Source organism: Boleophthalmus pectinirostris, unplaced genomic scaffold (genome assembly GCF_026225935.1).
Source record: "Boleophthalmus pectinirostris isolate CB_2022bp ecotype Guang Dong unplaced genomic scaffold, ASM2622593v1 HiC_scaffold_18, whole genome shotgun sequence".
Classification (NCBI taxonomy): domain Eukaryota; kingdom Metazoa; phylum Chordata; class Actinopteri; order Gobiiformes; family Gobiidae; genus Boleophthalmus; species Boleophthalmus pectinirostris.
The window spans coordinates 33,301,295-33,325,462 of record NW_026571133.1 but is presented as its reverse complement, the minus strand read 5'-3'; the positions used below and the strand labels follow the sequence as shown (position 1 = coordinate 33,325,462).

The window sequence follows — 24,168 nt, the reverse complement described above, 5'->3', positions numbered from 1 at the left end:
TCTCAAGGGGCTTATCCTCCAAACATATAAATTCAAATTAAATAAATTCAGATAGATATTCCTTCATTATCGAGAAGGAAAATTGTATTTCAGGCAGCATGCAATACATAATACAATACATAATATAATAGATAACATAAATTTATATACTTTTACCAAATGATAGTGAAGCGTTGAATAGCCAGAGTGTGTCCGTGGAGAAGGACAGGGACAACAGCCTATCCTCAAAGGTGCTTTGCTGTTCTGTCTGGGGGTTATCCAGGACGGACAGGAGCTTATTTAAGGCTCTCTTCTCAGCCACAGATGTGAGTGCATCAAACTCTGCACCCACTCCAGATCTTGCCTTCTTCTTGAAGCTTTCTCCCCAGCAGACCACAGCGCTGAAGAGAACACTGGAGATAATGTCATCGGAATACTTTAATATAATATAATATTATTATTTTTCTTTAGATTAAGTGACATCATTTCCTAGGAGAAAATATGTTCAAACCTCAATTCAAGCTCTGGCATTTGAAAAAAAAAAAATCTACTGGAATGAATTTGCTCTGATTTGTCTGACTGTTTCACTTTAAAGCAGGGATCTCCAAATGGTAGCCTGGGAGCTACCAGTAGCTCTCCACCATCTTCCAAGTAGCTCGCCAAGGGATTTCTGAATTACACATATTTTGCTGAATAAGTAAAATTTCAAATGCCTATTGCCATTATACATGTATCATTTTGATGCCTAACTACAAAGTTAGGCATCTGAATAATGATAAATGGATACTAGTTTGTTTTATAGGCATCTAACAGTACCTCATCTAAGGCTCACTGTGGCTCTTCTATTGACTAAATTTCTTGTGACTGCTAAAAGTAGTAGGTCTCTGGCATTTTTGTTTTGTAACTAAAGTAGCTCAGTGGAGGAAAAAGGTTGGAGACTCCTGCTTTAAAGCATGTGTTTTGTTTATGATACAGAAGCCCTTTTGGTTGAAATCTGAAGATACGTGATTGGAGAATTTTGCTGATGACATATGGAGGGACAGAATAGGGACAGAATATGATATTATGTAGAGGGAAAGGGTCCTTGGAAAAAAATATTATTATTTTTTTACCTGTGAAATGTTTATTGTTTGAAAACTTTCCAAATTGTAGTGTTTGTAAACTTAGGGTACATTCACACTTGTTGTTATCCAGTCCTAAATTTAGTCAATTTAGTCTGGTTCTTGTCTTTGTTTAGTTTTGATCTAGATTAGTTTTGGGTTTAGTTTTATGTTTAGTCTCAATTTTAATGTGCTGATTGTGAATATGAACGTAGCCTTAGTAAACTTGTGAATATCTTATTGGCTTTAAGTGACACTGTTTTCACCCCATTACATTTTCCATTTGTCCTAAACATCTCCCAAATCCATGATCCCTTTTCCGTGCATGCCCTTTTTATCCTATTACAAGGATCCCCTCTTCTTTTCCAGTGCGCTACTAGGTTATCCCATGTGCCTCTTTAAATACACCCTCTCTGCTCTCAAAGGGAATGGGGCTATTCCCTCTGTAGCAACCACTCCTATCACACATCTCTCATAAGGCATCTCTATCTCTCCTCGATGCTCCCTAGCCTGTCTCCTCGTGTCCTACCTCCTCACTTCACCTTCACTCTCTCTCACCGTCACTTGCTTCCTTGTTCCTGTCCTCCTCATCCCTCACTTCCTTCCTCGCACTTTTTTGACATCACAATTGTAGCCAATAAGTCCAGATGAAGTAACCACTATTTCTAGCAACCAGCACAAGAAGACGTGTTGCTGGGACAGACTGAACCATCATAAAAGGGAAGGGAGTGAAGAAGAGGAGGAGGAAGAGGAGGAGGGGAGGAGGCAGGTGGAGGAGAGAAGGACAGCGGAGGACAGAGAGGAGAAGAGGAGTGGTCGCAGAAGAGAGAGTGAGGGAGAGAGGAGAGCTTCGGCCATGGCTGACACACCTCTCCAAAGGAACGGCACGGCAACCGCTCCGTAAGTCCATCTTTATCCCATTCACCTCATCCACTATTAGCCTATTTATAGCCATCATTCCAGGCTCCATCTCTGCTCCATCTGACAGCCGGGGTTGTCATGGGAACGGCTGGTCGTCACGGTGAGGCTGGCTGCTCAGTCATGACTTGAGAGAGGAGACACGCGGCACACATTGTACACTCCTCCCTCCCTGCTTCCTACCGCATGTCACGCTCGCAATGCAGACCCTCACTCTAAGATGCAGAGACCATTCAATTGCTATGGCGCCGGTGCAATGTTATTTGGTGTGTCTTTTTGATGTGTACTAGATTTGCGTAACCGTGTAAGTTCATTCTTGTTGTAGATTCAATGTCTGCAAGATTGGTTCATTGTCTGGGTCAGTTAGCCATGCTGCAGAATTGGTCCATTTGTAATCTATTGTCCAATCCAGTACAAAGCCATGCCAGGAAAGCAGCACTGGAGCAGATTGGCATGGTACCCAGAGAGGTCAGGCTACTGCTGAGTCCATAGCCTAAGGAGATTTCCCAAGAGCCACTGTTTCAGGAAGCACTTAGCAATTTAAATATTAACATTTAAGCTGCTCTGCAAGTTGCAGTATTACCGGGTCTATAAAAATGTGCTTGCCAACTTCAAATCAATTTCTTATTAGTTTGTATGGAGTGTTAATATATTTTATGCAATAGAGTATACTGTACTCTACTGCAGAATTAGCATATAAAAATCACAAGACACTTCTTATGCAAAAAGGTTGCAGGGCATACCAATATTTAAACAAATAAGATGTATTAAAATTATGTTAATTAAGCATTACCCTATTAACTTAGCATAAAATTGCAAGAGCCCATGCTAAATTTGTATTTGGACTGCTTTCTGATTAGGCCTACAAAAATGTAAGAATATATTGAAAAAAAAAAAAAATCATATACGCATTTAGGCTAGAGCAGGTATGTCAAACTCAGACTCGTGAGATCATACCAAATATGTATTAGAGCTGGCTCGACGGTTACAGATAGGTTATAGAGACATTATTTATTTAAACTTTTGTCATTATTTTATTATTTTTGTTCTAGATTCAGTGTTTAAGCAAAACTATTATTAAACATTCATTTTAATAAGAAAAGGTTTAACATTACATATCTTGAAAGAAGAGAAAACATGCAGATGTTGTTGACATTTTTCAATAAATATTTATTTTGGCCCACAACTTAGTCTCAGTTTTTAATTTTGGCCCTCTGTGAATCTGAGTTTGACACTCCTGGGTTAGAGGGTGTAGATTTGTAGCGTTTTTGTCCTATACATTGCTATACAATGTATAGGACAATACATCCAGTGCTCTGGACAACCTGAACTGTGGGGCCAAGAGACCCATCTCCAGATCTTGAGCCAGGATCTTGACAAAGAGACAGGTGGCTACTAGCTGAAGCTGTATGTAGTAATGTAGTTACTGTTACCCCCTACTGCATGTTTTGGGTTAATGGGCAGTGAAATGAAGACCTAACCCACAGGAGCCCATCAATATAAGGTGGAACAACATGAATTCATACTGAATCAAACTGAGGACCTTATTACTGTGATGCTGTGCTTGCCACTGAGTCATTATGTTATTTTTAAATAATTAGAAACATGAATAGAATTTTCATTTTGGACTAGTGTGCACCGTGCATACCTGTTGCTTTAAGAGAGTGATGCATCTTGGGTTGTTTGGCCCTCACGTTGCTAGGCTGCATCATCAATCCCTCTCATCTCCATTCATCATCAGGCACATGTGGGTGGCCTTAGTTTCACTTTCATGCGATGCAATGTAGCCTATGGAAGAAGGGTTTGCAAATAGTAAGTATTAAGTATTAGGCCTTCAAAACACAAGACCAGAGAGATGTGCACAAAAAAGTGAATTTGCACATTTTTGATTATGCATACATCTGCAGGTAAAGTCTTATTCACAATTTTACTGCATTCCTTAAGTTTAGGCTAATTGAGGCTAGGCTTTTTTCGCATTAGGCAAAGGCAATTAGCAGAAACATTGCAGAGTACTGTGTTTGAGACTACAGCAAAACATTACAAATTGCTATCGCGCTTAAGTGTTTGCCTTACGAGGTGCTAATAGCAAACACGTGTACGGTGGAGGCTAATAGGTAAGCTACAACGCATAACATTCTTATTATTATTAATACGATTATTATGTTGGCATATTTTCAAATCAGGCTTCAGAACAATTTGTCACAATGCTATAATGATGTTTGAGGAAATTTGTTGGCCTGATTATTTTTAGATAACTTAGGGTGTCCAGATAATGGATCTATTAAAAGGTCCAGACTTTCACAATTCAAAACTGGGACACACCCGGGTTGGGATTTTTTATTTATTTTTTTGTCATTAGCAAACATGGCTTTCGGTATTTTGGTTAAACAAATGACAATTTATGCTCCTCTTTACTGTTGGCAGGGATCAGATAAGTCAAAAATTGTGATAGTCCTGTTTTAGTCCTGGTTTAGACTTGATTTAGATAAAACTGGTCAAAAATAGGGACACCTGGGACATTTCTTGATAAAACTGGGACGAATCATTGGTGTTGTATAAATCTGCTGGGACAGGGGACACAGGGCTCAAAACTGGGACTATCCCGGGTAAATGGGGACGTCTGGTCACCCTAGATAATTACAACAGTTGATGCAATGTTTTTCTCCTGCAAAAGGTATTAACACTCAATGTGCAAGTTTTGAAATTATGGGGAAACAGATGCTATTTGTCATTTTAATTTTCCATCTTCTGCCTCTCTAACAGTTAAAGAAGAATAAACAACATTGACATTATGTTTTATTACATCCAAAACCTGCATGCCTGGTGCTTGTTGAGGTAGGAGTATTGTCAAGATAATGAAATAACTCACTGTGCAAAAATGCTGCAGATTACAGAATGTAAATTTAGGCAAGGGGCTGTAAATAATGACAAAGATGCAGAGGATGGAATCGTCAAGGAAGAAGAACATAGAGGAGGACCAAAGTTCATTTCAATTTAGTTAACAAAAATGAAAAATATTGGACGGCAGTGGTTTAGTTTAGCATTTGTCCACAAACCTGATAGTTGGCAATCTCAGCTCCAATAAATGCTCCCTGCCTGTATTCATGCTTTGCAGAAAAATGAAAAAAAAAAATGCACTTATTCAACTACACTTATTTTTAGAGCTCAAAATAAAACATCGTATTGAAAAACATACATTCTTACTGTAAGCAAGGTTGACCTACAACTTGGCCTAATGTTCAGTGCTGTACTAAGGAACATTCTATGCAAAGCTTTAACATCCCCATGCAGACAATGAAGTGGCATGCCCTCCATCAGAAAAGTTACATAATGCACCTTTAAATGTGTTAGCCCATCCATGTCTTATGTAAGATATAGATGAACAAGACATTATTACGACTGGTTTACTGTGTATTTGTTAAGGTCGAGTCTGCTCTTCTCCGAAAGGCCTCCAGAGATTGCAGATTATTGTGCTAGCGGTTAGCTGGTGTGTGCGATAAGCGACTTGTATTGCGGCTTGCTTACAGCGGTCAATATGTAATTTCACTGATGGATCTGTCTCATAATGCCTCCAGCACCATACACCCAAGGAAAGATGACACAACTTCTGCCTGTGGTCTCTTGTATTACTAAGACAAGACTCGACCATATCAAGCTGAGTTCATTTGTTGCTCTAATCTATTCTTGTTGTGTTATAGGCTCCCGTTAATCACTCGCCCATGCACTCTCTCCCCGAGTCTGAGTCAGGTTCCCTGAGTCAGCGAAGTTGAGGTAGGAGACACAGAGGCAGATGGACCATTCTCTACTCGGTAATTTATGACTTCCAGCCTAGTTTCCCTGGAATATACTCCAAAGTATGTGCAGTTTACCCTACTGCTGTTTTCCTTTGATTAGATAAGAGTTGTTTATCAGTGTCATAATGAATTTGGCACATGTGCAAGTTCTTTGAGGAATTGGCAAAATCTAAGTTTTACAGTATGGCGTAGATACTAAAATTTCAAACTCAATTTTTATACTAAGGAATAGACTTCATTCTTAATACCGATTCTGATACCATGATGATAATAAAACCCATTCTTTCTTTAGACAATAGAATTTTAACATTAACTAATAGTACTTTATTTTATCTTACCATGTGGCCATCTGTGTAATCCCTCAATCGTCCAGATATGCTCTACTACTCTCTGTGTGACTTTAACTCTTTCAGTACTGCTACATGCTCAGATAAGTATGTACTTCCGATACTAGTTTTAATATTGATTAAAACTAGTATCGGATCTGATTTTTGATGCTACATTGCTAGAAAAAGTACTACAGGTGCAAAATTTGCATAATATTTTACTACAAAATCTGAATCTGCTTTAGTGACAGTTTAGAAGAGTTCTGAAATGTTTCACTCCAAGAACCACCAAGAAAATATTTGGCCTTGTGAGAACCCCTAGGACAAATACTCAAACTGCAGAGGGTCTAACATACCACCAGAACACGCTTGTATACCACCACTGGTTCATGTACCACACTTTGAGAAACACTGTTTAGAAATGACGGACTGCAGAAAGATTCCACTGCTGAAGCTGCTTGTTTAGGTCTCTTATTTCATAAATATTTCTAGAAAGCATGTGTAGAGTGACTCACAGCTTGTGGTTTTGACTTTGATGATTCTGCGAGTGCTTGCAGTAATTGTAGCATGGCCTTGATATACGTTTGTAAAAATTTGCTTCAGTGTGAATGTCAGTGGCAATTTACTCCTTTCTTGCTCAGTTGAGACTACCACTACTACTTTTAAAGCCACAGGAGCTGACTGATAGTAGCCTGGCTGCAGAAAAAGCAGGATTGAACCACCAATCCTATAGTTACTAGACAAACCAGTTACGACATGCTTTGACAAAACTTTACAAAGACGAGTGGATTTGGAGCCGTATCCTGTCTCCCAGATTTCAGAGGGTGTGATTGATAGGCAAACCTGATTATGGTCTGTTCGCGCCAAAAATAAACATGGCGGCTTACACGTAAAAAGGGGTGAAAAAAACAACATAAGGCACTGAGAAACGGCATGGATTTTTGCACAATCAATAAAAAACAAACTGTTATCTCAGATAAAAGAAATTATACATTTTGTTATGAATTATATGACAATTTTCAGAGGAGATGTCTTCTGCATTTGAGAGATACTTTATTGTCAGATTTCAGTCCCTTCTGGATTCGAACAGAATGTAGAAAGGACTGGCTGGTGACGTCTCTACTGACTGAGCCACTGTTTCCCCACAGCAGAAAAAAAAGTAGCTCAGAATCAGATAGCGATAGCCACCTGTTGTATATAAGCCCTCTACTTGCAGTGTATTGGGCTAGATTTAAGTATATTTTAATAGTTCATTATCTTGATATTTGATTGCTTATCTCTATTTTCCTCCTGTTCTTGAACTTTGTGTTGTAACTCTCAGATTTCCCCAGTGTGGGACAATCATCTTATCTTAACTTAAGAACGAAATATTGGCAAAGCACATTTTTGTGTGTGGAAGAAAAAAAAAATCTGACCTAAATAATGAAAAAAAAAACATTCAAAACTTTAGTTGACTAGTTTGTGTGCATGCATTCTGACACACAAACCTACTTCGACCTCTTTCTGTGATGTATGAAATATGAATGAGATCAAAGTTTGGCTGAAAAATGCTTGGCTGATCTTCCCATGGCTGACTCTCACTCCATAGCTCATACCTCAAAGGGCACTTGTACCAAACAATTAGGCGCGTAGATTTTTGTCAGAAAGGGGAGAATTATCCCATGGCATGATTAAACATTCCCCTTCTGTACTTACTTTGTCCATATTTGCTCATGTTTTCTCTGTATACTGTTTTAGTTCGCCAGCAGTGGAGTGCTTCAACATCTGGAGGCCATTACTGCTGGGCAGGGGTGGATGGAGGGGGGCGGAGCCTGGCTAGCTGTGCAGTGAGGTCATCGCGTCGTCGTGGCTGTGCCGGCGAACAATGATGCTGTTGTCTGTAAGGAGAGTGGAGAGGTTAATGGGGAAGGCGGTTAGTGGGGGAAGAAAAATGAAACTTTAATTTTGTGTTTGTGTTTTGGTTGAAATAGATGTGGGGCAATGTAGATTTGTGGTTGTAACTTTTGGTACTTGAGGTATATGTTATGAATCCATAGTACTCTCAGCTACTTCGCTACACTTCCCACTGTGATTTGTTTAGTTTTTTTTGCATGTCTCCTTTTTCCTTATACTTGATCAAGAAGTACCACTACCACTACTATTTTTATTCAGTTTTTAATATCAGCCCACAACATAGCACAATTTGCAATAGCATTGCAATTTTAGTTCATAAAATAGGTTACAACAGCAACACTTGCCAGCTAACTGCAGTGATAAAACAGATGTGCAACCCTAGTAAAAATAGGATGCCTGCAAACTCCCCATAGAGGTTATGTGACAGTAGACCAGGGAATTGAACCCTCAACCTCTTGCACACATACATATTCATATTGCTTTAAAGAGGGGGCATTATGCGGGTATTTTTGGAGCTTTTTACCATGTTATAATGTTATGCACTGATGAAAAAACACACCTGAAGAGTTTTTTGTAGTCCATGTTTGTGTAATCTATAGCAATCTCTCCCTGACCTTATTCGAACCCTCATTACTGTTAGCAATACATTCTTATCCAAAGCTCAGCCCACAAGCCTACTACCCATGCTCCACATGGCAATTTTCCATAAATTTACAAAAGCAGGATACTAAACAATACACTATAACTTGACAAACCTGATGCGATGTGCAGTAGTTTCATTTGCGGAATGCACATTGATTATGTTGTGATTGCGCTCAGAAGGGGGAGAAAATTGGCAAAGGGAGCAAGGAGAGAGGAGACTTAGAGAATCAATAATCAAACTGAAACTCATTAAAATGTTGTTTTCTGTGAGTACTGTATAGCATTGTCAAAACAATAAAAGGCAACATTATTGTCTAACTATGTTTTGTGTTAGCAGTTAATACCCCATAGAAGTGTAATTAAGCATTTGACCCTATGGCCCCTCAATTACTTAGTTAATCATATTGGTAATGTACTGTGAAATAGTTATTTAGTCCAATATTTTTTTTTCCATTCTCCCTTTTTTGTATGTTACTTTGAGCTGTGACTATACTTTCAGACATGCTGGAACATTTCTCTTTTGGCCGCCACTGTTGACAAGCGTTCGCCCCAAAGTTGCATTTTAAATGAAGCCAGTGTATAATGTAATATGTCATCAGCCAGTTGTGAAGTGTCTGAATACAAACTGGCTGCAGTCCAGGTCAAACTTGTGTTAAGTTTTTAGTAGTGGTTAAGCGCGGAGTCCAACAGCTGCAGAGCCAAATCCTGCACTAATACAGCATACTGAAACCACAGGCCAGGGACTATAAAGTACACACGGCCACATTAAAGCCAGGTTTACAGAGGGCCAGCAAATGATGAGGGAAATAGTGCAGTTTTTATAGTGTAATCTTGGATCTGCAAGGAGTAAATGTTAAGTCTTAATGTGTAATTATGCAGCATTGTGCGCAAGTGCTGGTAACTTTACAGCCAAATTTATTTAAAGGGATGGGATTTGTATCAACTATGCACAGGTTATGTTTATTGTAAAAGTGCACTATGTAACTTCTCAGGTGAAAGGTCCAAACGCTATCTTATGGATAATGGCTCATGAGAATCATCTTGGCAGGCTCACAGTGATGTGGGGTTAGTTAATCAGTTAGTACTAACTTGAACGTCCCAATGGGTCCTGATCACTTTTAGCAGGAGTCCTCCCAGATGTATAAAACTCAATAGTAAAAAATCTTTGTAATATTATCTATGGATATTTCAGTATTGCTCACACTTTATAATAAGCCTGTAAACTTGTTGTAGTGGTGTAATGAAATTCCCTCACTCTCCTTTCTTCAGTCTGCAGCTGTTAGCTTAGCCTAGGCAGGCGGAGTCATTTCTTATTTATTGGGTTTGCGTTGCAGCTGGTGTGTCTGTGCAGGTCTCCAGCTGAACTTGTTTCTGCCACACTTTTCACTGCTGCTGGATCAGACAGAGGAGTGAGAGAGAGAGTGTGTGTTACATGCTTGTGTATTCCCTCAAGAGCTGGCCTCCACTGCTGCTGCTACCATTTCTCCTTATATGGACGTGGGCTTCTGGAAGGAGGGATGAGAATGAGACTTGAGAGGAGGGCAAGAGGACAGAGGACAAGGAGAGGAATACAGATGAGGGACAGGTGGGGACAAGGTCAAAAGGAGACCTTGATGAGTAAGGGAAGACTGTAAGGACATTATAGTTAGATTGATGTGGGTCATGTGAAGTTGCAGTTAGATCTGATAACATATTTACATATCATGTATATGTTCATTAATGTGTTTTGTCCCTATTTTCTTAAATAAATAAATAAAAAATAAAAATAAAATAAGATGCTTAAATTTTATTTGCATCAATAAAAGTATTATTTACTCTTGATTATACTCCAAAAATTCAGTTGAGAGAAGATGTGAATAGGCCTAATGTCAACTGCACTGACCAGCTCATTTTTCTAGTAAGAAGGCATGACTCATTGATAGTATAACCTTCCCTGTCTGGCCAGCCAAAACTTCACACATTTCCTACTATACTATGACACATAGTCTGGGCCGTGGTCATATCTCTAGAAAGTCAGGTGGGCTGGACTGAAAGACAGATTAGCTAATCTGAGAAATGCATGATCTGTCTGTATTAAAACAAACATGTCTGATTATCATTGAAAACGAAAGAAAAAATGCATACTCCTGCATTCAGCGCTGTTAGTCTGAGCTCAGAGAAGCTTGATTTTGTTCTAAATAAATGAATTAAAGATAGGTAATTTTGTATACTCGTTATCATTATTTATTAGTTCAGTTACTTTTTTGACTAACAAACACTAGCTGGCCCTTTGTCATCAGGGACAAGTGATGTGCTGTTGCATAAAAATTAAGTGGCTATATTTATGTATGCATTGTTCTTCTGTCTTTGACTTTGATTGCATATTTTTGGATTGTCCTGAAAACTATTAACAATGCAGACAAGAAAACGTGTAATCTATATGTATGGTCTCAACTACTGTAAATAAAACTAAAAGAATTACTATAATGAAAACCTAATCAGTTTAAAGAGAAGGACAATCTTCAGTTTAGAACAGAAAGTCAGTAGCCTCATTACCATTATCCTTTTAGATCAATATAACAATGGCAGTGAACATGTCAAATAATGCTGCTTATAGATTAGTTTATTACTAAATACTAGTGCTGTGGTTGACTAAAGAAATTTATGATCAACTAAAGACATCCTGCACAGATTAAAAGATGGCCGTGGCATGGTAGCCTGATTCATCAGCCGGTTTTACTTCGTTACACTTTGAACAAACCATCTGACCTCACAGCCTTAGATTTTGTTCGCTTGACGGTAGGCGGGTACTTTTTATCCTTTAACCAATCGCTGCTATTTGGTCATGACGTATGTAATGCGCTGCTAACGGGGCGAACTGGTTTATTAAGCTTTTCCCAAATCCCGTAGGAAGAAGGGCAATAATGTCTTTCCCCTTGATGAAATTCACCAAACATTCTCTTTATTCCGGCTTTAAATCCACGATCTCAGGAATTGTTGACAACACTGAATATATCACTCTTTGCTGATTGGCTGGTGCCTAAACTTGCACTTCTGGGGTTTTTGCGAACTGTCTATTGTATTTTGAATCCTGACCTAGTTGCTGGGGAGAAATTAAATTGAGAGGAGACACTAGGTGGCGCCAGTCTGGCTAGTGGCATGGTGCCTGTCAGTGCCAGAATGTCCTATAGCCTATATACAAAGAAGTACTAATAAACAGAACTTTCAGGAGTGAAAACTGTCCAGTCATTCCTAAAACTCCTGATAATCTGATACATGCATTCTCCTTACAGCTGTTTTGCTTGTAATTCTTTATAATCTTAATAAAATAGTTAGTCAGCTTTTAAAAACTTATTAATTGACTAAAGGACTGCAGCCCTACTATACAGAAATCCTTTGATAGTGAAACCAATGTATAAACCAAGGTCTTGTCAAGATGGAAAATAAATATCGCAAAAGAAGTTTTAGCGATATAGTAGGCTAAACAATCCAACCTAAATGCTTTGTTGGTCGTATAAACGTTTAATAACTACTTCCATATGTTTGGACAATATCTGATTCCCAAATAGTAACACTTGTGGTATTTTTTGGACAGGAAGTTGAAACATTTACTATTCACATCTGCAGGAAAGCACGAGGACACATATTGCGGCCAGACATCTTATACACCACAATGAAAAATGATATGTAGTTTGAAATAAAATGCTTTACAGTAAAATATAAAGTTGTAGTTATCAATGACCTTTTAAGATAACTGTTTGCACTGTCTGATACAACCCACAAACACCTCATGGCCTGGTCTGACCCCACAAGTCCTTTCTTTTCTGTCCTGTTTCGGCGTTTCTGTTTACATTGAGTAAATATAGCCACCTGGATCAATGCTGTCCCAGAAATAGACCCTAAGTATCAGCTGTTTACGCACTCTGCATCCAGGCTTGGTCTCCTGGAGTTTTTGTCAAAAGGTTTAAATGCCTTAGGTCCAGCAGGTTGAAATGCCTTACATTTTAGCACACTGGTCATGTTTGGATAGCACATAGCTGCAGTGGTAGGTGTTAGCCACAGGGAGTCTGGCTGGAGAGATGACTGCATATGTTAGAGAATAATGTTGACTTTTGGTTTTGTCAGTGCTAAGTTTACACAGGTTTTGAAGGGAAAATAAAAAGTTGCTATCCAGTATTGAGGCTGAGGATTTGTTTACCAGATAATGTTAAAGGAATCTAAAACGATTTACTTTTTGCAGTTTTTTTAATTGTTGTTGGAATTTTTGTGAGTAATGGTAGCAGTATTGTCAATTTAGTTTAGGCCAATTATTACAAAAATGAAAACTTGTGCACTGCTTTTGCAAACTCTAGGAAACACGTTATGGACTACTCATCAATAGAATATATGAAACTTCCAAAAAAGTTATCCATTTTCATATCAACTTTTTTAGACTAATGGTTTGTTATGGCATGTGGTTATAAGTTAAGTTGATATCTTTTTACATAAAGATACAATTTGTACAATTTTGAGGTAAAAAGTCCAAAATAAATATATAAAATTTGTGATTTATGTTTTAAAACCAATTCTGCACTTTGTTAACAACTCCAGGATAGTTTGAGAAAAGACTGAAATATGAACTGATAAACTAATACAAGAAATCCATGAATTTGAGAACATGATTGCAGCGGTCTAAACTAAGATTTTTCTGTACAAAGACAGAATATTCTGTTCTTTGGAGAAAACATTCTATTATAAAAAAGAATAATTGCAGCCTTTAATAATTGCACCTTCTCCAATTGCACCTTCTCAAATTGCGATTTCAATTCTATTGTGATCTATTACAAAGCTGATTTCTTTACTACTTTCTAGCAGTATGAAGTGTGTATTCTATGTTTGTCAGCAACTTTTCCTTGCCAAAAACAATAAATCAAATCTAAAAATATCCAGGTTAAGTCAATACTCCCTGTGAAGCCATGTCTTTACAATGTCTCTAGTGAAAACCTGTTTCCAAATCCTGTAACAAACCACTCTATGGCCTCCCCTTTCCCCCATTTCTGCTTTTTCATTTTGCTGCACACTCTGTCCATCCTCTCCCTCTCTCCCTCCTCTCTCAGCTGCTCCTCCCAGCTGTTCTGTCCCACACATCCCATGCCTAAAAAAGACAGCGAGGGGGCGGGCCTCGGCTCAGGAGGCGGGACCCGTGAACACAGTGGGTAAGAGAGAGCCCCAGTAGGCACATGGTCATTCAGTGAGAAGCAGGCTCTACATTCACTTCGCACCATAAGGATTACTGACCTGACTGGATATTGTCTTGACTGTGTCCCACTTGGATCTGTCTCACCGCGTGTCCTCTGTCTCTCTCCCCCCTGTCCCCTCGCTCCTCTCCCCTCAGGATGTCGTGTGAGGAGGCTCAACTTCACAAAGAGCGGCTGCAGGCCCTAGCGGTAAGTGCAAATCTGTCTTCTATCATCTTGTCTGCAGTTGTGATTAAAGCTGCACTATGTAACTTTACGCCACTTGCTTGTTCCCATGGAGATATTGTTGTTTGGCCTGAAATGTTCCATGATAGACGTAAAACTTTATCAGTCCAACTTTTTTTGTCAGTTGCATGTGTTTTTTGTGACTAAAAAAGTTCCATGATAAATAGTCATCAGTGGTGTGAGCTCCTCTCCACAGATCTGACCTGTGACTTGCCCTGGTGGCACCTCCTGCTTTTCACCATGTAGATAAGTTTAATGTCGTAATGTGGGACTTTTCAGGCAAAGCAATAACATCTTTATAGAGACAAGTATCTGCCTATAAAAAAAAAAGTTTCTCTGTACAATACTCAGGCATATAATTCTTTATATCATGTTGTAAGCTGGACAGAACGTCTCCAAATTGAACCTCGCACTTCGCTTCAGAGGTGTCAATTTATGCCATTTCCATAGACATGAATATTCAGGCACAAGTAGGAGCTGTGAAGCGCCGTTGCATCACTAAGAAACAAAGTTCAAGTTTGCCCAACTTGGACTGTGTGCTGTGACGTCAGCAGAGGCTCATAAAGCATCACTGGGATTTTTTTTTACTTTTTACTCTTTTGATCTCAAGGAAAAAGAAAACATTTGTGAGGAACTTCTATCAAAATAAAATCTTAAAGAAGGCAGGTATTTTAAGGAAATTTGCAACTTGGATTAATGCTAATTTTAGACTAGACGACTGCCACCTGCTTGTCTCCATGGAGATTATTGCTGTTATTGAAGTACAGTCTGGCATTACACATATCCACCTTACACTTAATTCAATTAAAGGATCTTTTATTGCCAAAAAACTGCCAAAACATTCCTATTGTTAGTGGGGTCGCCTCTTTGTAACTTGGAGATAGACAGTCTTTTAACATGGAATATTCTAGCCAAAGCAAAAATATCTCCGTAGAGAACTGCAAGTGGCTGACCCTCCGTAAAAAAGTTACATAGTGCAACTTTAAATGTTAAGATTAATGCAGTTATCCTAACAGAGTTCTGGAAATTGATAGTGTATATTTGAATAATTTACAAAAGTACGTTTTTGTAACAGTGACAGGTGCTTATTACACATTTCATCTTAAATTCAAAGCATGCTATTTATATTTACTGTTTACTATACTGATGTGGAGTACTTATGTCACTTTGGAGTCAACAGCACTACTACCGCGCTGATACTTCAAAGTACATTAAAGTTTTAAATAACCCATTGGTGCCATTCACTGCTAATTTTAGACCCAGTAATAGCTTTCTGATGAGAACGTGGCACATCGCAAACACTTTGTAATTGAATTAGACTTGTCCTCCTCGCGCTCCCTCCTGCTTAATGACATCACCAACTCCTACTCCTGCTGGCGTCACATGGAACAAAGTCACTTCTGTACAACGCTTGTAAAGTACCCTCACTACTAGACTGTTTCTGCCATGGCTCCCTATTCACTCAGCTTCCATTTTTTCAAACCATAAACCAACATCGGAAAGTTAGGAGAAAAGGATCTATTTTTCCTCCTCTCGCAGCTGTCTTGAGGTTTTTAGGTGTACCTTTTTTTCCGATGTTGCATGACCGTCGGTGGTCTGTGTTTTGATACAGTAGCTTTCGCAGAAGGAGGAATCTTTTTCTTAAATACACTTCATTTACCCTTAATAAAGCACCAACAAAGACTTACAGACTTACAAAAGATGGCTTATTAATAGTTGAATGATTCAAGTTTATTAACTGTTTAATAGAGATGTAACAATAACCGAAATATCGTGATATTGTATTGTCAAAAGTTTCACAATATATCGAATTACAAGTCTCTTTGTTTAAATTAAGAGTTATGGTGCAGCAATAGCTAAAAAAAAAAAGACAGAACTACATGGACCATTGTCCTTTGCTCCATTTCAGAGTAGACTACATGAAGAAATAACAGTTCTAAGTACTTTTAAGTCTTAGTTCTTTGGATTAAGTTTTGTCAAGGCATTTATGTAGAAAAAGTAGCATATTTGCCTCCATAAAATATCCAATAAATATCGTACTGTGAGATGTATATCATGAAACTATCGTACTGAGAGATTTGGATTTTGTTACATCCCTAATCGTGAGCTTTCCCACCATATCATGAGCTTTCTCACAATATTGCAATAAATATCGTACTGTGAGGTTCATACCATGACGATATCGTATCATGAGACTTGGATATTGTTACACCCCTACTGGTTAATTAAGGGGTTGTGGTGAGAATTTAGGGTTATGGTAGAGTATTAACAAGGGCTAAACTCTTCAAAGGGTTTGTACCCATTTCTTCTCTTGTATTTAAGCAAAATGTGTCTTGCCCCAGCACAGATATATTGTATAAGCATCTTTTTGGTCGATAAATAGAGTTTTACTGATCATAATCAGGAAGTGTGCTGTTAGTATCCTAGTTGTTAGCTTTACCATGATGGCACGACTCGGCTCTGGTCTCTGAAAGTTGTGAAAAGTGCTTATAAGCTGATTACGTTGAATAATTAGTATGCTAGAATGCATTAGTGAGGAATAATATAATAACATAAACTAGCTCTATTTTTCACATTTTGATGGTAAAAATCAGGTACATGCCTTAAAGTAGTTGCTAAACCCAAATCATTCTTAATAAACTATTTGTTCATTATGAATTTATTCTTTCTTCATGCTTTATTTAGGCTAATTAGGTATTGTTGTTACCAAAGTTTGACTAGTTTGGCTTGTGTGGGACAATTTCAGTGCAACAGTGAGACCAGGGTTTGCTGCCTTGGACTAAATTTGGCGCCAGCAAGGAACCACAGCATACCACATACACGCACATGCATGCACACAAGTACGCGCTTACGCATTTGAACACACAAGTGGGGGAACAGCAGTGGCAGATGGAGAAACTATTTTGGCCACGTTGAAAAATGGCAGTGATACCAGGCACTTAAGGGAAGCTACGGAGTGGAAAGTTCTCATGGGGGACGGAATGGGCATCAGGTACCACATGATGAAATTTCAATCGCTTTTTTATATGTATGTTTTTAGAATCGGAATACCGCAAAACTTGGATTACGGTAATACAGAAGATCTGATATTTCACTCATTCATTTTTCTTAAAGGTGCATTGGGTAACTTTTTGGTGGAGGATCTGTCAAATACTTTTCTTCATGGAGATGTTTTGCTTTGTCTAGAATGTTTCACAGTATGGTATTAAACCTATCTTTTTTCATAGAGACCACGCCAGACCAAGTTACAGGTCAGATGTGTGGAGAGCCAACCACAATCACAATCAGAATGCCTGTTTTTCTATGTATTTTCGAGCTATAAAACCACCTGCAACTGAATGAATATAAGGTAGAGCTGTGGAACTGTGGAACATTCCAGAGCAGTGGCAAATCCATGGATACATGCAGGTGACAGACCCCCAACCAAAAAGTTACATACTACACTTACACTGTGTGCATAATTATTAGGCAAGTTGTATTTAAGAATTCAAGTTCATACAGCTTCGAGTTGGAAAATATGCATATAAATATGGTAAAAAAATATGGTCATACCCACTTGCCTAATAATTGTGCACAAAGTGACTGTGTGCGAAGTGGATATTTTGACCATATCATGATTTTTTATGCATATTCTCCAACTGGATTGGATTTAAGCATATCTGGTGATTCGTATTTGTCGAATGAGGGAGAGTGTGTCATAAGGAGATCAACAGCCTACATCAAGGTGTGCAGAATTACAAGGAAACTTCTTTTGTTCAGCCAAAATGGGCCAAAAGAGAGATTTAACTGACTCTGAAAAGTCAAAAATGTAAAACGTCTTTCAGGGGGATGCAGCACTCTTGAATGTGCAAAGATATTGGGGCGTGATCATAGACCCATCAAACACTTCTTGCAAATAGTCAACAGTGTTGCAAAAAACGTGCTGAGAAAAAAGACGCAAAGTAACAGATTTTTTATTTTATTTTTTTTGAAATGTCAGAAATGTTTATTTGTAAATTTTGAGTTGTTTACTATTTTGACAGATGAAAATAAACAAGTGAGAATGGAAAATGTTCATTTTTCATTTAGTTACGTAATAATTTTGCACATTAGTAATTGTTCAATAACTATGTACACATAGATTTTCTCTCCAGAAAGCCAAAACAAAAAATATTTTATCAACATTTTCACTCATTTTAGCACATCTAAACCAAGTCTGAATTAGCACAAGAACTGATTCAAGTCTAAACACGACCAAAAAGCTGTGTACCGTATGTGGTGTAGTAATTTGTTCCAGTTATGGTGCGTTCACACTAGGATTGGGTATCATTTAAAGGTATACCAGTACAATACGGAAAAAAGTGACTGTACCAAAATGTATATTTCCTTAGAATAAATTGTGTGTCCTGAGAAATTACACACTGGATATATGATTAATACAAAAGGTATTGTAACATCCAACTGTGTAACAATCACACTGATGTTTCCCTACACTATTAAAGCACATTAAAAGCCATATCACATTCTATCACAGTCAATGAGATGTAGTGTCAAATACAAATAAATCATCCGACCCACTTTACCCACTGTCCAGCCTGAACAGTGCACTTAGAATGAACAAGACAAACGGCCCGGCCTCTCTCACTACTTAAACAGATTAGGTTCACTATTACTCCACAGTATCCTGACATGTATCTGAGTCAGCTGAGTGCTGAGGAGACACACACATGGACGGGCCCTCCAGTGGATCCAGTGTAAACAGTAGAACAGCACAAAGATTCCAAAAATGTCTCACAGGCCAGATAAAATGCTCTCTCAGTGTGTTGTTTTTGGGCTGTTATCCCACTGCAAGTAAATGGAAGGAAGACAGCTATTTGGGCTAAGTGTGTGGGGTAAGTTAAATGTATAGGATGTGGTTAGGCTATGTATTAATTAATAGGTTTTGGGTAAGGCTTTGAGGTTGAGGTCTCTGCATCCATCAAGTTAAAAGAGCGCTTGACATGGCAATCACTAGTTTGTTGGTATTATGGATATTTCAAGATGTTTTATGATAACTGACTTGGGAACGATGTTGTGCAATATATTCGTAGGATTCAGTGCATCCTGGCTAAGTGCTAAATTTTGTGTTGTGTACATGTTGACCAGGCAGACCTTAATAACCTATTCTTATTTACAATGTTGTCTTTTTGGCCTATAGACTGTTGTATGGTATACTTAAATAAAAGTTGTGTAGTTTAGTCTGTTAGACCAAAATCTATAGCCTCCATAAGGTGGTGAGATAAATCAGATGACTAGAACTTAGGCAGCATATTTTATAACAACTATTATTATGTGCAATATCTGGTAAAGGCAAAGTTACAGTTCCGAATTTGTTCAACATGTTACAGTAGGGCTGTGCTAGTAATGAAATTTGAATCAAGATCAACATTATGCCATTTCTAATCGTCAATGATTTGCTTGGGTTTTTAAAATCCTGACATCTACAGCCAATCCTCTGTCAGTAAAAGCATGTGGCTTGGAGCAGAGTTCAGACTTTGGAGCAAGAAATTGGTCTATTTTTGTATTAAGTGGCAATGGCAAAGTCTGTAATGTATGTTTGGGAATGTAACATTGGAGGCAAGTTTATTTGTTTATAATAAGACATAAAACAAAAAAGATTGATCAACATGTGGGTGTTTTATTGTCTAGCCCTGTGTTATAGAAAAGATCTATAGTACATCTGCAGTCTGTTCAGTCTGCTTTTCCAACTGCCTGGAGTACTACTAGGGTTAAGTACATTAAAAGAACCCACATCATACATTTGATCGAGTCTAATCAGGCAGTGCTTCTACTGTCATTACAGAGTGTCTGGTTCCATCAATACTCCAATCAATGTCCACATCCTCTGCCAAATTGGACACTTCCTCAAAAGTCGGTGCCAGGTCTCCAGATCTGAGCCACCCCTTTATCCAACAGCTGGGATCAATATATCACATCTTTTTTTTTCTATCTGTGCCAGGGATTATACTGACCAGACGTGCAGTGTGGAATACAGGCAGTTTTAGGTGTATTTCATTAGCATCCTCATTGATTAAGTGTAATCCAGTGGTGTGATTCAGATTGGCTATTTGTGGCAACCTTTAAAATAAAATTATCATCTTCCAAATGTGTATATATTTTCTGGAGCATCAGTTGGGGTTTAATGTGGGTAATTAAGTCATCTTTGAATTGGAACAGTGACAGAAAGGATAGAGCTCACAGCAAGGGCTTCCTTTCATTTATAATCAGAATGTACATTTTGCATTTTGTTTTGCTGTTTAGATTTGTTGATATTTTCCAGATCTTGAACTAGGGTCTCAGGATTACTCATATTGGCCAGTTTAAGAATAGAGTAGTAAGTGCCAGCTTTATTTGTATGACTTTACCCTTTCACACTTTAAGTCCATTTAGTGTACTTAGGCCTGTCATAATATAGTAATTATTGTATTCAAATTTAGACCACATCAAAACTAGGACTAACCTGGAACTAAACCTGGGCAAGACCAAGACTAAACAGGACTTGAACAGGACCAAACCAAGTCTACATCAAGGCTAAAGGACCAAATCATGTTAAGTGTGATTGCACCATAGCAGCTGGAATGGTGGGAATGGCATTTTAAGATTACACCAAACAAAACAGAAAATTTAACTTCCTTCCAGCAAGTTTACTCTGATGATGAATCACTCACCAACAAAGGAAGACACTTTTTCCAGTCCCTCAGTCCAAGAGGTGATTACTCAACTGTCCCACAGTTCCACTATTAAAGTTTGCTTCGGGCAATCCCTTTCTCTAATTGGCCGCATTAGCTGTGATGTCATGCAGTTAAGCCCGACCTGTAATTGCGGAGTTATTAACATGTAATTACACATTTACAGGGTTCCCCCAATCCCTCTCAGTGTGTGTTCCACCACTGAAACATCGTCTTCGTAATTAGCTGTTACTCGTGCGGCCTCCCAACCACAAGCAGCAAGAGGAAATGCATAAGAGCGTGTGTGTTTGAATGTACTACCGCTGATAGCCTTGAAGCGTCCCTGACATGTTTACTCAGATGATGTCAGTTAGTTGCACTATGCTTCAGCCCTCTCACACGAGGTCCACAAGGACAGAGCATGGGACAACATAGTACATGTAGGGCTGGGAAAAAGATCTAAGTGTAATTCTGCTGGCAAGCATTGCAATTAGATTTGTGATTTACATTTTAATATTAGGATTCTGTTCAAAGTTCACATTTTAAACATAAAATAAACTAATACTAGAATCACCTTTCATAGTATGTTTGTACAGGTCTAAACTACAGTGTTAGCAGGTTTATGAATGGTTTCTGAATAAGACAGGATGGTTTGTTGTTTGTGGAGGAAATGATGGTGCTTCAAAAATTGCACTTACTCTTCTGGTGGGCTGTGGAGCACTGTCAACATGGAGGCAAAAGAAAATACTTACATTGTAGAAGTGTTTTTGTAGTTTTGGATGTTCAGTAATTTTCCTGCAATATGGAAATGCATGCTTTGCTTGTTCTCATCGAATTGCCAAAACTGTCTTTGCATGCTAGTTGTATGGGCTCTGCTACTATGGTTGATTTGAATGCATTCATCTTGTTTAAACAGATTCATAGTTTATCTACAGTAGATATAATAGATCTTGTTCCATAGCTGCATCGTGTTCCTGGGCACAACACTGAGCGCCTATACTTGCCTAGATGTGCAGTTTGGACGGTTGGCTCTTGGGTCACTGTGCCAATTTTTTCTGTTTTTCTTTTCTTGGGAAGACTGGAAAGTATTTTAAGCATTTGTCAAGTTCAATTCAGTTTATTTTTGTAGAGCTCAAAATCACAGCAGTAGCCTCGCAGGGCTTCACAAAACTGTTGATTTAACCAACAGAAAGTTAGATCATCCATGAAACCAGAAGTACTCAAGTACATTTACTCAGTTACATTAACTTTTTAAATAAATAAAATCAAGCATACTTTTTTAACAGCATGCACATACTTGAATAATATTTTTTATTGAATTACAATTTGAGTTAACATTTTGGTGAATCTTCCCACTATGAGTACATGTTTATGATGACAATATTTTATATTCAGATATGATTTTGCTTTTCTCCTTTGAAAATACCAGATTTTAGCGTTCAATCACTTTTATCTGTGTTCATCCTTTCCGTTCCATTGCTCTCAAATACTTTAGTTTTTTGGCTTAATCCGGCCATTGCATTCCTCCGTCCCACAAGGGGGACATGAAGCTACGGGCTGTTAGGGCTGTCAGCAGATGGACTTCCTTTGGTTGGGCTCACCGTGGTAATCTGTAAACTCCGGTGCGATCGGGGCTCTTTGGTGTTGATCTGGATCCACTTAGGGAGGACTAACAGGGGGAAGTGTCTCGGGTGGTGAGGGGGGGCTGGAGCTATAGACCTTGGCATGCTGATTTGTGAGTGAGGGCCAGGCTAATGGTCTGGGTTAGCAGTAAATAGCGTGTGGGGGCTGGGACGACTGCATCCAGTTGCAGCAGTTTTTACGTTCTGCCACTCCGACTTATTGGCGATCCTCAAGGAGCACGAGTATCGCAAAGTGCTCTTCTCTTCAATCAATGTGGTTACTTCATTCTAAAGGGTTTCCACTTGAACTAGCACATTGTGTTAGTGAGATGTATTATGCTCCTCTTAAATAAATTTTAGCACTATAATTAAAGCAAAAGCAGAAAAATGTATTCAAGAATATTAAGCAATTCAATCTTGCAACAACTTGGTAAATCATTTGTAAATCAGCTAATTGCTAGCTTTTATTGTCCTTGTAGTGAAATCTCCTCTGTATTTGGCTCATTGCTGGGGCAACCTGTCAGAAGCAGTGGGTGTTGCAGTGCCGTTTCCTGGGACCCAGGTTCAGATCTTGATCTTGGTCAGGACTTCCTTAGTTGTAGGATTCTACATATTGTGCATGTTTCAGGTTGATGGGGAAACTCAGTCAGACAGTGAGAAAAATGCACCTTCTGTACAGAAAGGTCCAGGAGTCTAATCCAGAGCGTTCTTGCTGTGAGGTGAGAGTGCCAGCCATTCAGTCATCCTGCCACCACATGCTTTACCAACAGTCACTCTGCACAACTTTATCACTGATAGATGCCTATAAATATACAGAAATATTTGAAAGTAGTGTCTCCAATTAGCCTGGGACTGGTTCTCTCTAAATAGATCATAGTCTGGTCACAAACTCCTCCGCTGCATCTCAGGCTAAACTGAGACAGAGTCATCCAGTCAACTTTGTTTATTTCTTGTTGGTCGTCTGTTATTCAGAATGAAATCAAACTTGTTTTAGTGCTTTGCTCATTGGTTTGACAGAAATGTGTAATATTTTTTCAATTCAAGTTATTTGTTTTTCTAAATAAATCAACATTATAATTGTAATCTGTAATTTGAATGTGTTTCCATCAAATCAAGGGACATGGGTGTTGTATGAAATATTTTATAATATTCCTTAATTTTGTATAAGTTTTCATTGCTGTTGTGTGTTGATTTGACCTTGTTTTCTGGGCTTGGAGTGAGATTGCTAAAAAGTTTGCGAACTTGGCTGAGAGAATGTTCTGCCACAGGAGGGGGTGCAGGGGTGTGTCCTGTCCAGAGCAGGGGGTAGGGACATGCCAGAGCTTTATAGGAGTTCAAAATTAGCAGCAGCTGTCAGACAGGACACTGTGGCATGTGGAGTGGACCTGAGCTTACAGATGAAACTTATGTACATAACTTAGCCTTGCAGAAAGGTGTTTATGGCTGTCATTTCAATGTTCCTAGAATGTTGTGAGGGAATAAATAATTTCATATCTTGGATTTATCTATAAAACAGTTGCAAGTTACAGATAAATCATTGAATCACCAGGTCTTCTGCACTTGTGTTTGCTTAACAGTAGTTCTTTTTGTTGACTCAAATTGTGACAAATACTTAATGATTTACAGGGTGCGTGCGTCTCTGTGCATGTGTGTCCACTCTGTGTCCACCACCTGCTCTGATGCATGACTGAGGCATGACAGGCATGACAGGCAGTCAGGGATGTGCTACTAGTGTTCACAATGAGACGAGAGGTTCAGTAACACCAA

The 24,168-nt window shown here is 38.6% G+C and overlaps 1 protein-coding gene across 2 annotated transcripts in view; it reads left to right on the top strand.

Moving 5' to 3' along the window:
* Positions 1-13,867: 13,867 nt before the first annotated feature.
* LOC110166391 (A-kinase anchor protein 2) overlaps positions 13,868-24,168 on the top strand; it is an 86,585-nt gene continuing 76,284 nt past the window's right edge. For both annotated transcript variants that reach the window (XM_020931629.2, XM_020931628.2), the window contains exon 1: positions 13,868-14,057. In XM_020931629.2, the coding sequence (XP_020787288.2) occupies positions 14,007-14,057 (51 nt within the window). In that variant the 5' untranslated portion in view covers positions 13,868-14,006. The remainder of the gene's footprint in view (positions 14,058-24,168) is intronic.